The 14,048-nt window shown below is 34.6% G+C and overlaps 2 protein-coding genes across 2 annotated transcripts; one reads left to right on the top strand and one right to left on the bottom strand.

Moving 5' to 3' along the window:
* Nucleotides 1-431: 431 nt before the first annotated feature.
* LOC107429390 (glycosyltransferase BC10) lies at nt 432-4,224 on the top strand. Its single transcript, XM_016040064.4, has 2 exons — nt 432-1,724; nt 3,435-4,224. Exons 1-2 carry the CDS (start codon nt 1,152-1,154, stop codon nt 4,080-4,082), a joined length of 1,221 nt encoding a protein of 406 aa, XP_015895550.2. The 5' UTR covers nt 432-1,151; the 3' UTR covers nt 4,083-4,224.
* Nucleotides 4,225-4,722: 498 nt separating this feature from the next.
* On the bottom strand, nt 4,723-7,970 carry LOC107429391 (probable leucine-rich repeat receptor-like protein kinase At1g68400). The gene is made up of 2 exons (XM_016040065.4): nt 6,500-7,970; nt 4,723-5,640 (listed from the first exon to the last, which is right to left on the bottom strand). The coding sequence occupies exons 1-2, from the start codon at nt 7,848-7,850 to the stop codon at nt 4,967-4,969; spliced, it is 2,025 nt and encodes a 674-aa protein (XP_015895551.3). The 5' UTR covers nt 7,851-7,970; the 3' UTR covers nt 4,723-4,966.
* Nucleotides 7,971-14,048: the final 6,078 nt, after the last annotated feature.

Here is a 14,048-nt window from a genome sequence, read left to right as displayed (position 1 = left end):
AATGGTTGGTTAGAAATTAACTTTGTAACCCACACGGAAACTCAACAACGTTTCTCATTTCTCTAATGGAAAATTAATAATTGGCGGCTTTTTAACTTAAAAGGGTAACATAAATTTCAAAGTCCACGACATAACGCCTGTGATATCATCTATGTCGTTCATAATTACAAAAAAAAGTGTAACAGTAGATGACAGCAACTAATTTACAATTAAAAAAGATGGCTTATATCTTTCTTTGCTTTTAACCTTTTCTTTTTCATAAAGTAAAGAATTTATTGCTATTTCCAATCTTTTTTTTTTTTTTTCCTCTTATAAAGATTGATTTTAAAATTATAACGTCAATTTTGTCTGTTCTTTCAAATGGGATTTCATTTTCACGAAAACAGCTTCTGGAATTAGCAGAAAGAGATGAGAAAATAGGCTTCTCAACTGGTTAAAAATTGACAAAACTGTTACTATTTAGCTTTAAAGAGTTATATAAAGAAAACTCCTATAACATTCATGTTGAAAAACAGAGGCGAGCAAAATAAACCATTTGAAACGTGCTTGTGGGTTCAAAGCCTCTTGGTTTCTCACACACAAATTTCAGGAGGATCGTCTCTCTCTCTCTCTCTCTCTCTCTCTCCGTGTCTTATCATTATAATCTCTCTCTCTCTCTCTCTCTCTCTCTCTCGCTCCGTGTCTTATCATTCTTCTCTGTTAAACTTCATCGTTTTTCTTTGTTTTGCAAAGTCCTCTGCATTACGACAGAGCTTCGGGTTAGTTCATGGTAAATTTGTTTATATTTCCGAATTCTTTGTTTTGATTCTTTTGCTTTCTCATAAAGATCATAGCTTGTTTGTTAAGTTGTAAAGTCCAAGAAAAAGTTCATCACCAAAAACTTTATTTTGATTTTTTTTTTTTTAATTATCTTTTCGCTTTGTTTTTATCAAATAGATATTATATATATGTGCATAGATAGCATTTAGATACTAGCAAAGTTCCATTATTATTTTCTGAGAATACCCAGTTTGGTTTTTGCAAATTCTCGAACAAGTGTTTGGATCAAAACCCAATTGATCTTTTTTCTTCATAAGATTAAAAAAAAAAAAAAAAAAAGAAAATTCAAAGTTTTTTTTCTTTTCTTTTTCTTGCCTGAAAAGTCTAAAGCGATGAAGAGCAGTCAAAACCAAAACCCATTGAATTTGCTTTCAAAGCTGTTTAATTTCCAATTACAGCTTCTCAATTTCCTTACATATTTCCTTCTCTTTGGTTGTGGTATAACCGTTGGAATCATTCTAAGTTTCTATCTGAAAAGCTTCTCATTCAATCTGCAATTTACCCAATTTTCGTTATCAACTTCATCATCACCATCTTCATCATCATCCTCTGTTTCCCAAATGATAATGCCAAATGTAGAACCCCAAAAACCCAATGTAACCACCCCACGGATTGGACTGGAAGAATTTCTAAAGCCACCAAATGTAATGCACGACATGAATGATGAAGAATTGCTTTGGAGAGCTTCAATGGCGGTTCCTCGGGTTCCTACATATCCATTCAACAGAGTACCAAAGATTGCTTTCATGTTCTTGACAAGAGGACCAGTTTTCATGGCACCTCTTTGGGAGAAATTCTTCAAAGGCCATGAAGGTTACTATTCAATATACGTTCATTCAAATCCTTCTTACAATGGTTCAATGCCTGAAAGTCCTGTTTTTCATGGAAGAAGAATTCCTAGCAAGGTCAGTTTTTTTTCTTTACTAAATACTTAACGGTTCATGTTTTGCCTTAATTTTGGTATGTTTATTTATTTATTTATTTTTTCGGTTCCATAGTGTATTATAACTTTAGTTAATTAAAGTAGGATAAGTTACAACTTTTTTTTTTTGAGTACCAAAATATTTATTTCTAATGTTTTGATCTAATCTCTTTTGTTTATTTGTGTAGTCAACTTCTAATTTTTTAAGAACTAAGATACTATCATATAATGATATGCAAGGCTATTAAATAATTTTAGTAGTGTTATTCAGAGGATACAAGTAGACTAGCAGTTTCAATGATAATAATAATAAGACGAGACAAGCACAGAACAATTACATTAGCTTCTACTACTCTATCATTCAAAACAGTACTTGAAGAAAAAAAAAAAAAATCCTCTTTTTATTTTTGGATTTTAACAATTTGAATAAGGGAGAACACTTGATAGTCGTTGAGGGTACAACATAATACCAAAATCACTGTTTTTATATAATAATTCTGAGTTGTGGGATATAGAAGTTATACATTATAAAGTGCAACCTAAATGGCAGTTGGCTGACAACAAAATATATATATAAAGGTATATCTTCGACAAATCATGCTCTGTTTTGGACAAACTACCTACTTGAAGTAAATATATAGGTACTCAAAAATTTCCCATATCTCCAAAATTAGCAATCTAAACTAAACGTCCTTGTTTTCGATTATCACTATTCTCTCTGTTAGCCATGCATATATCTTTGATTGTGACATTTAATAATTACCATTAATATGTGATTCTTCACTAAGTTTTGGTTGGTTTTCGTTTTCGCATTGCATTAATTGATTAGATATGTTGGTCATTGTCTAAACAACAATTTCATTTTTAAAAACAATTATTACAAGCAAGAAAAAAAAAAAAAAAGATATTTGGTTGCTTTCTTAAACCATCTTTTGTCTTTAAAACAATTATTAATGCACCACTGAATAATAGTTCCACAAAATTATTAGTTTGGCATCTCAATACTTTACATCACCTATAATCAAAAAGTTAGTCCATCGAATTCCATTTCTTTTTGCTGCATTTCTTTCCTTATATTTTCATTTACTATTTTGTATATACTTTCTATAACTAAAATCCTTATCCATTCAGAATTTTGTTTTGAATTCTTTTTTATATATCTTTAAAAACTGGTGGCAACGATTTGATTGAATGTTCGGTTCACCCACCAATCATGTAACGACTAATTCTGTGTCGATCAATCTAAAAAAGAACAAAAATACCAAAGTGAGGAAAATATGAAGAACCATAGATTACATTGGAAACACGAAATTGGAAATTGGGAAGTCGTTACAGTAAAATATACGTACGAGTGTTTTAGACTCGGCTTCAAGGCATTTTCTATACAAAACACCCCCCAAGGTGTGGGTTGGTGGTCCATAGTTTTTTAAATGAATAGGTATGCTAGTATTTAGAGTTTTACATTAAAAAATAATAATAAATTTCCAACATTTATTAACCAAAAAAATAAAATAAAAAATTTACCCACAACAAAAAGCATATTAGAAAGTAGTAGTTACTGTAGATTTTTAAAAGTTAGGCTAAGGAAATTGAACAACAAAAGTGAATTAGGTAATCCATTTCTTTAGTATTTGGTAGCCAATACACGTATTGATAATATTGCTCATCATCTTATTTTTCAAATAATGCACAGGCAGTTGGATGGGGTAAGGTGAACATGATTGAGGCAGAGCGACGCCTACTAGCCAATGCACTCCTTGACATTTCAAATCAACGTTTTGTTCTTCTCTCTGAAGCTTGCATTCCCCTTTACAATTTTCAGACCATCTACTCCTACCTCATGAACTCAACCAAGAATTATGTCATGGCCTATGACGAACCAGGCCCTGTTGGTCGTGGACGATACAACTTCCATATGTTCCCGGAAATCACATTGCAACAATGGAGGAAAGGTTCCCAATGGTTCGAAATGGATCGAAACCTAGCCGTAGAAGTCGTTTCGGATACAAAATACTTCCCAATTTTCCAAAAGTACTGCACAGGTTCATGCTATTCAGATGAGCATTATTTGCCAACCTTAGTGAGCATCAAATTTTGGGAGGGAAATTCAAATAGGAGCTTAACATGGGTTGATTGGTCAAAGGGAGGTCCTCACCCTGCTAGGTTTTGGAGAACAGATGTGACAGTGGACCTATTGAAAAGTTTGAGGAATAATGGGAATAGTTGTATATACAATGGGAATAGCACAGATATCTGTTTCTTATTTGCTAGGAAGTTCTTGCCTAGCACTTTGGATAGGTTGCTAAGGTTTGCACCAAAGCTTATGCAATTTAATAGATAGGTCTTTTTGGGGATTATTGAAATTTATTTTATTGGATTGTAATAAGTTTAGGGGAGGGGGGGTGCAAGAATCATCAAAAGGGTCCTTAAACTTATTGTTTGCATTATATTTATTTAATTTATGAAATATCACTTTTGTGTAAGCCCTTTTGCTTTCCAAGGTATTTCCGGAATGGCAAGCAATCCTTTTTGTTTTTTACTTGTATACTAAACTCTTTCCACTTCCAAAAGGATATGGGCACGGTGCTCAAGTCCAAGGCCGACAAGCATGTGGGCTTTTGACTGCCTTGAACTTAATTCCCACTTAGGGCATATAGGGCATCTTTTCTTCTGTGCTTTTTTATATCCAAGTATTACATGACAGGAAGTTGAGGAGGATCAAATTGTCATTTGGGTGGCAAATCAGCAAAGAACACTGAATACAGCTTTAACAGTGATCCTATATTGGAATTCCCATCCCCAATATATCTTAAAAAAACAAAAAAAAAACAAAAAAAAAAAAGGAGAAAAAAAGCTTTTGGGCATAAGAAAAATTGAACGCTGGATGGGCTTTAAATCCTTTACCATTACAACAACTATTATAAGATAAAAAAACAAACATACAAACTGGTGGCTGCTGCATAATTCAGCCCTGAACACAATTTCTTTTTTTCAGTCTTGTAAACTCATTTCTATATCATGTATTAACATCCCTCAAATCATAGACTACCTCAAAATTATAAAGCAAAAACACCAACAAATAAGAAACAAAAACAGTTTTCAAAAACAAAAAGGGAAAATTTTTTACATTCCCACATGCTTCCACTTCTGTCGTTGGTAGTTGGTACTGCATTACATAATAAGCTCCTCTTCTCAATGCTCAATTCTCAACTGTCAACCCTTCTTTCACTGACTCGTTCCACACGTGTCCTCCGACAAAGAAGGTGACTCGGACACCGAGTCCAACGCATCATGACTCGGTGACACCTCGACCCCACGTATCTCATCGATCATCTTGACAACGTGGCTTATCCTAGGGCGTTGATCAGGCGTAGGCGATGTACAAGCCATAGCAACCTGCAACAGTCCCACCATTTCCTCTTCAATATCCTTGTACCTCATCAACTCCAGATCAAAAACCTCAGCCGTCCATTCCTCTCTCACAACGGACTGGACCCACCTAGGAAGGTCCACGACCCCACCATAGCCACACCCGGGCCCACTGCTATCCACCACGGATGGGCATTTCCCAGTCAGCAGCTCCAGAAGGAGAACACCAAAGGAGAAGATATCGGATTTCTGCGTGAGTTTTCGACTGTCCATTGACTCGGGCGCACGGTAACCGTTGGATCGTGGACCAGATGAGGTGGCGGGTGGAGAAGCGAATACGGATAGTCCGAAATCCGAGACCCGGGCATTACCCATTTGGTCAATTAGGATGTTCGTGGATTTGATATTGCCGTGGGTGAGTCTAAGGGATCTGCAGGGGTTATGAATGAAAGCCAAACCTCGTGCCGCTCCCGCTGCGATCTTTAGCCTCGTGGTCCAGTCAAGTGGGGTTCGACCAGGTCCTCTATTACCTGAACATAAAATGCCCCATTAACCCTTAGATTTTCAACTTAATTACATGATTACTATTATCAACATAAAACCATTTTTTTTGGCTTGAATATCAACATAAAAACATTGGAGCGTAACATTTTCCGAGCCAACATTTCAGGTAATGATGGTGGGACTCAGAAGTTAAAAAAAAAGTGATCCAAAAGAGGAGCTTAGACTAGCTAGCTCGCTCTCACTCGCTTTTTGGTCATAAAAAGCAGGGATAAAGAAACAGACAGAAGACAAGAAAAATAACAAAAAGCAAACGAAACATATAAAGAAAATAAAGACAAAATTTAATTATAGGAGATAGAGGAGGCAAACAACACAGTGAGCAGTCTGCAATCGCTAACTCCAAATCGAAATTTTAAAGACCCCACTTTTATAGAAGAAGCAAAAACACCAAACCCTCTTCCACTTTTTATTTTATTTTTATTTATTTCTCAGTTTTGATTTGAGTTGGGCAGTCTGGCCAAATCAACCAAAACAATTAGCCTTATTTGTACTATTTTATTACTATCAAACTGGAGGAAGAAGAATTTTCGTCTTCTAATTGGTTATCAATTCTCAGCATACTCAGAATTTTACTACTTAATTATTGGACTTAAAATATATATTTTAAGTTTTCTGTGTAACATGCGCTCACATGTTGACTATCCTAGTCGACAAACCTATACTAGACCCATCAAACATCATCCATCCCTCCACGTTGCAAATCTCACATGATGGTGAAACGAACCACCAATAACCCAGTGTTTGGCTGCTGAGAAAAAAAACATAGCAGGAAAATCCAAAATCTAAGCAAAGAAACAATGGCGTATTGTAACGAAATTAACATACCATGAAGCAGCCAAAATAGGCTTCCATTGGGCATATAATCATAGACCAAGAGCTTCTCTTCCCTCGCAAAATAATAAGCTCTCAAGCTGACAATATTGGGATGTCTAAGCCGACCCAATACCTCCATGTGCTGCTCGAACTCTCTCTTCCCTCCTACCTGCGCGTCTTTAAGCCTCTTCACCGCCACAACGTTGCCATCGTCTAGAACCGCCTTGTACGCCGTCCCGAACCCTCCTTTTCCCAACATCTCCGCCGATGCTCGGAGCAGGTCTTCGAGCTCGAATCGTTTCACTCCCTCAAAGAACACCATTCGTCCCCTCTCGAACCCGGGTTGGGCCGGGTATGGGCTTGAAGAAAAGACGATCTTTTCGCTTTCGAGGAGCTTCGAGCCCTTCCCGTCTCGGGTTTTGGCGGCGTAGTTCCGCCAGAAGTAGCAGTAGAGGAGGAGAGAGATTATGATTAGGACCAAAACATCGCCGACTATAATGGCTATCAGTGCTATTGGGCTTATTTTCGTTGTTCCATTGCGGTGGGTGCTCGACGATTTCTGAGGCGATGAGTTCATGGGTAATGAACTCGGCGATGACGCTACTATCGTTGGGTTGGTGTTCGGAATTAATGGCGATGCTACGGCTCCATCGGATCCGGGTCTGGTCGGGTCGCTCGCAATATCCGTACAATTCTGCATTGGAGATCCACATAGGGCTGCGTTTTGAGCGAACGCGGATTCCGGGTAAGACGACAAAGATTTGGGTATTTTTCCGGAGAAACGGTTCCCGGAAATATTGAAGTCCTGCAGACTCGGAAGGTTCAGACCCGAAATGGAACCGGAAAACCTGTTCTCTTCGAGCCGGAGGGTCAGCAGGTGGGTCAAACGGTTGACAGCCGCCGGAATCTCTCCCGTCAAGTTGTTGAAAGACAGATCGAGACGGTAAAGCCGGAAGAGCGAAGCTACAGACGCCGGAAACGCGCCGGAGAAATCGTTGTAGGATAGGAACAGCAGTTTCAAGGTCGTGACGTTAGACAGATCGGGAATGGGACCCGAGAGACGGTTTTTCTTGAGGCTCAGAACCCGGAGCTGGGTTAGAGCGGTGAGTGGTTCGAAGGAGCCTCGGAGACCGAGATTCTCGAGAACGAGACGTGATACCCTGTTGCGGATACAGGAGACCCCAGTAAATGTGCATGGGTGGGAGGTCGAGTTCCAGTTGATGAGCTTGTTTGTTGTGTCAGAGTTTGCTTTGAACGCCATTAGAGCTTCCAAATCGGAGTTCAAAGAAGCTTCAAGAACAGATAAATGGAGGATAATGAGAGAGAAAACTAAACGTCCGATGAAATGGGTGGTGTTCGCCATTGTTTCTCTGCAACTGAAGCAGAGAGAGAGAGAGAGACTTGAGAGTGGGGTTGTAGAGCAGGTGTTGTGAGAGAGAGAGAGTGAATGAGTGGGGGTTTTAGTTTTGCAACGAAAGGAAAAGAGAGGGCAAAGGTGTAATTAAGGCGGGGAGGGGAAGGGCTTTTAAGTAAAATGAAAGCAATAGTAATTGGTTTAACTGGTGATTGAGGTGGATTGATCAAGCGAGTTTACTGAAAAAGCATATAACGTGTACTTTTATTTACTGTAAGGTGATTTTATTTATTTATTTACTTATTTTGTTTTTTGGGAAATGTAAGGTGAATTTATTTGAAAAGACAATGACACCCCTTGTCAATGAAGAAAGACGTAACGTTTTAAAAAAAAAAAGTTGTCTGTCGCTTCATATTCGATGAAGAGATAGTCTGCATCGTTTGATTAAAATATGGGCCCATCAGATATGGGAGTGAAAAATGAATCACAGACGGACATGAGCGCATCTCCATTGCAATGTTGTTTACCATATCAGAAAAATTGGCCGTTATTTCAAAAAAAAAAAAAAAAAAAAAAGACTTTCTAATCTATTTGTCTAAATACTTTATTGAATTGATACGATAGAAGATTTTTTATTTTTTTGAAGAATTTGTGAAATATTTTGAAATATAAATTTTTTAAAATTTAAAAAATAAATTATTAAAATATTTAATTAGTTATTAATTATATAAAAATTTTATATACATTAAAAATAATTTTAAAATTGATAATATATTTATGGTAAGCGATGTCACTTTCTGTGCTTTTAGCATGATGCATCCCATTGATGGAATCTACGTTTCAGATTAAAAGGCTGAGAAGGGTGTAGGGCTAGCTGTTTTGGGCGAGGAGTAGAGTAGCTTTTCTAAAGGAACAAGGTTGTGACACGTGGGAAGCTGGGTTAGTCTTTGGGCAAAATGAAAGACAAGGGGCGCTCCGCAATCATGCCAAAAGCCTGATCTTCGTCCTGGACGTCGGACGATCTTCCGTACTCGCACAATCTCCTGACAGTACGTGGCCCACCCCTCACATGTTTATTTATTTCTTTTTACTTTTTATTTTATTTTATTATTTTTGTTTTCTAAGTTCTAACTATTGGGGAAAAAAAAAATCCTAAAATAAATAATTTATTTTGTGGGTTAGATAATCATAATAAAATGCTGGTTGAGGCAATAAATTAGAGATTTAAATGGTTAGATAAAGTTAGTATTCCATTTAATAATAATTTAAAAAAAAACAATTTTAGAACTTGATTCTTAAGAAATCTAACCAATATAAACAAAATCCAAGAGATGATAAAAAAGTTTTTTTTTTAAATTTTTTTAAATTCAGAAAAGCATTACTATGTTATTAATAATTTCCAGAAAAGAAAACTTACTGATATTTACTTATATTTATCCGATGACATATATGGTACAATTAAGTGGGAAAGGGCCTTAATCGTTGGTACCTTCAAGTTTGGCAGTATCTTAACTTGGAAGTGGTATTATCAATATAAATAAATAGAAATAAAAAGGGATTCACCAGCAAAAAAATAATAATAATAAATAAAAATAAAAAGGGAGGGTAGATTGGTAATTGAAGAAGGGAAAGGGTATAGGGAATAAAGCGTGGAAATGTTTAATGTGGAATAGTTGGGCCATTCCAAAGAGGAAGAGAGAATAAGCTTTTTTTTTTTTTTTTTTTTTTGTTTGTTTGTTTGTTTGTTTTGGTGAATAAAGAGAGAATAAGCTTTTAGCTTTTGCTTTTGTCATGGTTTTATATGAAACCAATCAGTCATTTCTCGCTCCCTGCTTGCCTTTGCTTTTGTACCTCTCAACTCTTCCAAAGTGGGATAAAAGATAAAATAAAATAAAAAGGACACTCATTCTTCCAATCCAGATGCCACAATTTCATCAAACTCATCATCATGCCCATCCATGCAGGTGAAATTTGAATTCTGTGTGTACTTCTCAAAGGTCTCTCCCACTTTTTTTTTTTTTTTTTTTTTGGGGGCTAGTGAGGTCTCTCCCACTTTTGTGCTTGTGGAGCATTTCTCATTTTATTTTTTCCCCTTTTTTTATTTTATTTTTATAAATGTATGGAAGCTTGAAATGGAAACCTTACACATATTGAGTTCTAAATGGATTAATTACGTGGCTCCTTCATAAGGTTTTGAAGCACTCTCTTCAAATTATTAGTGAGGAGAGATCGGTTAAGAAGTACTTCTTATCTTTAGAAAGGCATTTTAGGAGGAGGAACATTTTGTACAGAATCACCCAAATGGATCTATATTTAATAATATATTCTGAAACGATTGATTTAATACAATTCTAAATCCAAGAAAAGCTGACCAAATTACAACCTGGTTGAGATGTTTCAATGCATCAAAAGTAATGAAGGAAAACCATTAATTTTCTTATAAAATATAAAGGATGCAGATCAAATTGTTTGCATATGTATAAAAAGAAGGCGATGTTTGTCTCTTACCCTTTGGTCGTTTTGCAAATTGCAACCAATCATACACAAAAACATGAGGGATTTACAAAATTGAAGATGGGTTTAACTCAAAATATAAGCTAGATATGTATTGAGCTTTAAAAGCCAAAAAAAGTATAACATATGATCATTTATAAAGTTTGCTTTTGTACGTGGACTAAATTTTCCTTTTGAAATTGATAAGTCCTTGTTGTTTGGTCTAAAGTTGGAAATTAACCCATCTATATATTGATTCCGTAGTTTTTTTTTATAAGTTTTTCTGAAAGTGTACAATTAATTCGTGCAGAAAGACTTAGGAGACGGCTTTTATAGTTTTGCGTGGAATGCAATTAGATTCCCAAAACGTTTTCCAATGCAATTGAAAATGAAATTTGATAAGTGTGAGTTAGAGCTCTCTCACTCCGACTTTAATTTGGAGCCATAAGAGCCTGAAACTGCGTGCCAAAACTTAGACTTATGCTTTTATTTCATATGCAGCACAATGTATATCGTAGAGGAATTGCACTTCTAAGACGCAACTAAACAGGTGTTGCCCATAAAAGCTTTGTCATTCTTATAATTAAGCTTAAATATTGACACATGAGATTGCAGAAATTCTGACATTATTAATTTATTTAGTACTCTGTCTTTTATCTAATTTATGATGACCGATCTAAACTTCATAGTTCGTATATGCTTGTAAGTAAAGGTTATGTTTTGAACTTGAAAATTATTTAAGAATATGAAAGATAATAAATAAACGAAACATGTATCAGAAATATATTAGTTAGTTTACTAGACATATACGTAAGGGAGGAAGTCTCTTTCAACCGGATCAGATCTTTTGTCCTTAAAACACATACAAGAAATATTGATACAATTAAAGACTATAAAGAAAATTACACGTCTAGTAAATTACAGAACGCCGCTATTTTTTATTTTGGTCCTGTTTGAGAGATGCCAGATTTGGATCCTATTCTTGCAATCCCTTGTTCAGGTGCAATTTATATGATTTTAGGTCTCTGTTTCGTTCGAATGATCTTAGATTCCGATGTCGTTCCTAATCCATATGGTTCTTGTCGGTTCTAATTTGGATCCTGTTCAAGATCCCATTCCCAATCCCATCTCCTGGTCATGAATATGAAGACGTGAAGGACATAGTTGAAATGCGATATTTTGAATAGGGATCATTTTAAAAATTTTATTTAAAATATATAACATATAAGCTTGAAAATTTGTGTTTTTCAATAAATCTAAAATTAAGTATAAGTTAAAAAAGAAAAAAAGAAAATGTATTAATAAATTAAGATAAGCCCCCCCCCCCCCCCCCCACCCAAAAAAAAAAAAAAAAAAAAAGAAGGATAAGTCATTTTGAAACTTTAGTTATAAAACAAAAACCCCTTCTAGTTTATGAAGGCATATATGTGCCATATAATAGTTTCTATAAATTTATTTATTTATTGGTTTTCCTAGTAATTCCCTAAACTTTTCTTTATTTTTCATCTGAACACTTGAACTTCATCAGCAGTGCAGTTACCATCCCTAACCTCTAAATAATTTATTTTCCAATAATGCCACGCGCTCCAAAATGTTAACCAATATATATATATATATATATATATTATATGATATGTGATAATACATTAATTGACGAATTCATATAATCTAAATATAGAACTCTTAAATGAATAAATGAATAAAAAAATAAATCAATTAAATATTAACATATCATTTACCATATCATTTGATAAATATTTGGATATTTCTAGCAATATTATTTATTTCCAATTGTTTGAAAACAATTTCTACTTAGTAAACAATTTTGATATCTCTAGCATTTGGTAAATAGTTTTATTTTTTTTAATTACCATAGGATACTAATATATATGTATGTATATTATAAATTTTTTTAAGGTGTATACTTGATATGTATGATAGCAAAGTTACTTGTGTATATATATAATTTTTTTATGGTGCAAATCTGATATTACCATAACATAATTGTATGTATATGTATACATGCATAATCAATCTATCATTCATTGAGAATTCTCATTTGAGATCATTACATCAAGTATTTAAAACATACAAAATTTATGGATGAATGTTAAAAAAAAAGAAGAAGAAGAAGTATGACTTATATTACAATTTATATGTAGCATAACACAAACAAACTTCCAACAAAAATTAAGACGTGACCCAATACATGAATGATTTTCATAATGCACATGGTTGAAGCCTTCCCTGAAAAGTTAGACTAGACACAAAACAAGATAGGATTTTATGACGACTTGGAAGGTGTCATACCGGCCAGTGTGCTGCACATGACCTAACATTGACTACTATTATATTTGTCCTATGTATCTTGTCTCCCGTATTGAACTAATGGACTTAAGGATTAATTATTCAAGTCTTCTAAGAGGATATTACTTAAAGAAAAAATTCTTTTAAAAGGAACAAATTTTGAGTGTGGGTCCCATCTTTTTGTGAGAGGAAAGAGCAGTGCAAACTCACCGGAAACCCTTATATTCACTTTCAGTGCCGGCCTTGATAATAAACTGGATAGACCCTGGCACAGGGTCCTACTTAAGATCACGACCCCTAGAAAATTTAAAATGGTTTTTAATTTTTTTCAAAAATATTTTAAATGGTTTTATTTTTATATTCAACTATTTAAATAGTTTAAAAATTTGGAGTGGTGCATTATCTAGAAAAAATAACAATAAGATAGACCCTTCTTAAATTTTTAATCATTAATAAGTTGAGCTATAATTATTTTAGATTTTTCTTAGTAAATACTAATTAATATCTATAAATGATACTGTATTTCAAGAAAAATTACCACCATAATTGTCTTTTCTTCCCTCCAATAAATATAAAATATGATAGCATATATTTTTGAACCGTAAAAACTATTGTTTTAGTTCATAATATTTATTATTTATTTTAAATATTTATAGAAATGCTAACCTTATCAAGTTGGCCTAAGTCATCTAAAACCCGAGGACCGGCCTTGATCATTTTCTAGTTTTAAATATTCTCTGCATGAGCAACCTAGTCAATTCTTGTTTAATTAATTTAAAATATGAAAATTGCCATGAATCTGGACCTACTTATTACAGAATGAGGACCATGTGGTCCTGGTCCATGAAATTTTTACTCAAGCAAGGAAATACTTAGAAATTTGTGTCGAGTCTTTCTTGCTTGTTCGTCCTTTATATATTTTAATTTCCATTCAATATATATATATATATATATATAGATCTTTTATGATATATTAGAAAAAAAAAATATATGAAATTCATTCCAAAACTTGAGTATATAACTCCTTACTGTTACTTTTGATATATTCTCCATGATGTAGGGGCCTTTTGACGTCAAATGCACAGGTTTTGTTATCCATGCACACAATCTCGAACGCTGGCGGACCTCAAAAGTCTACTCCGGCACCATGGACGTAAAAGGGGTAGCTTATATCGGGGCCACTGCAGCAGTTTCTGGGTTTGCAGTCTTCATATCTTTGATTCTTCTTCTGATACAGTATTACCTGACTTTATTAGCTGCAAGGTGAAAAAGAAGATAATGATAGTAACTTGGGTGGGCTTCTTTTCCAGATACGACTGCTTCTGCAGCCTCATCTTGGTGAAGGAAGAAAGAAGACGAATATTGAATTGACGACTAACTATTGGATGATTTGCTAATTCAAATAGT

Source organism: Ziziphus jujuba, chromosome 12, assembly GCF_031755915.1.
Source record: "Ziziphus jujuba cultivar Dongzao chromosome 12, ASM3175591v1".
In the NCBI taxonomy this organism is placed as follows: Eukaryota; Viridiplantae; Streptophyta; class Magnoliopsida; order Rosales; family Rhamnaceae; genus Ziziphus; species Ziziphus jujuba.
This window is presented reverse-complemented; position numbering and strand designations above follow the sequence as displayed.

Bases quoted from the DNA above. Each gene is read 5' to 3' on its own strand.
- LOC107429391 (XM_016040065.4), bottom strand. From the start codon at position 7,850: ATGGCGAACACCACCCATTTCATCGGACGTTTAGTTTTCTCTCTCATT. The intron at 5,641-6,499 runs GTATGTTAATTT...TTTTATGTTCAG, and splicing joins CCTATTTTGGCTGCTTCATG to GTAATAGAGGACCTGGTCGA.
- LOC107429390 (XM_016040064.4), top strand. From the start codon at position 1,152: ATGAAGAGCAGTCAAAACCAAAACCCATTGAATTTGCTTTCAAAGCTG. The intron at 1,725-3,434 runs GTCAGTTTTTTT...AATAATGCACAG, and splicing joins GAAGAAGAATTCCTAGCAAG to GCAGTTGGATGGGGTAAGGT.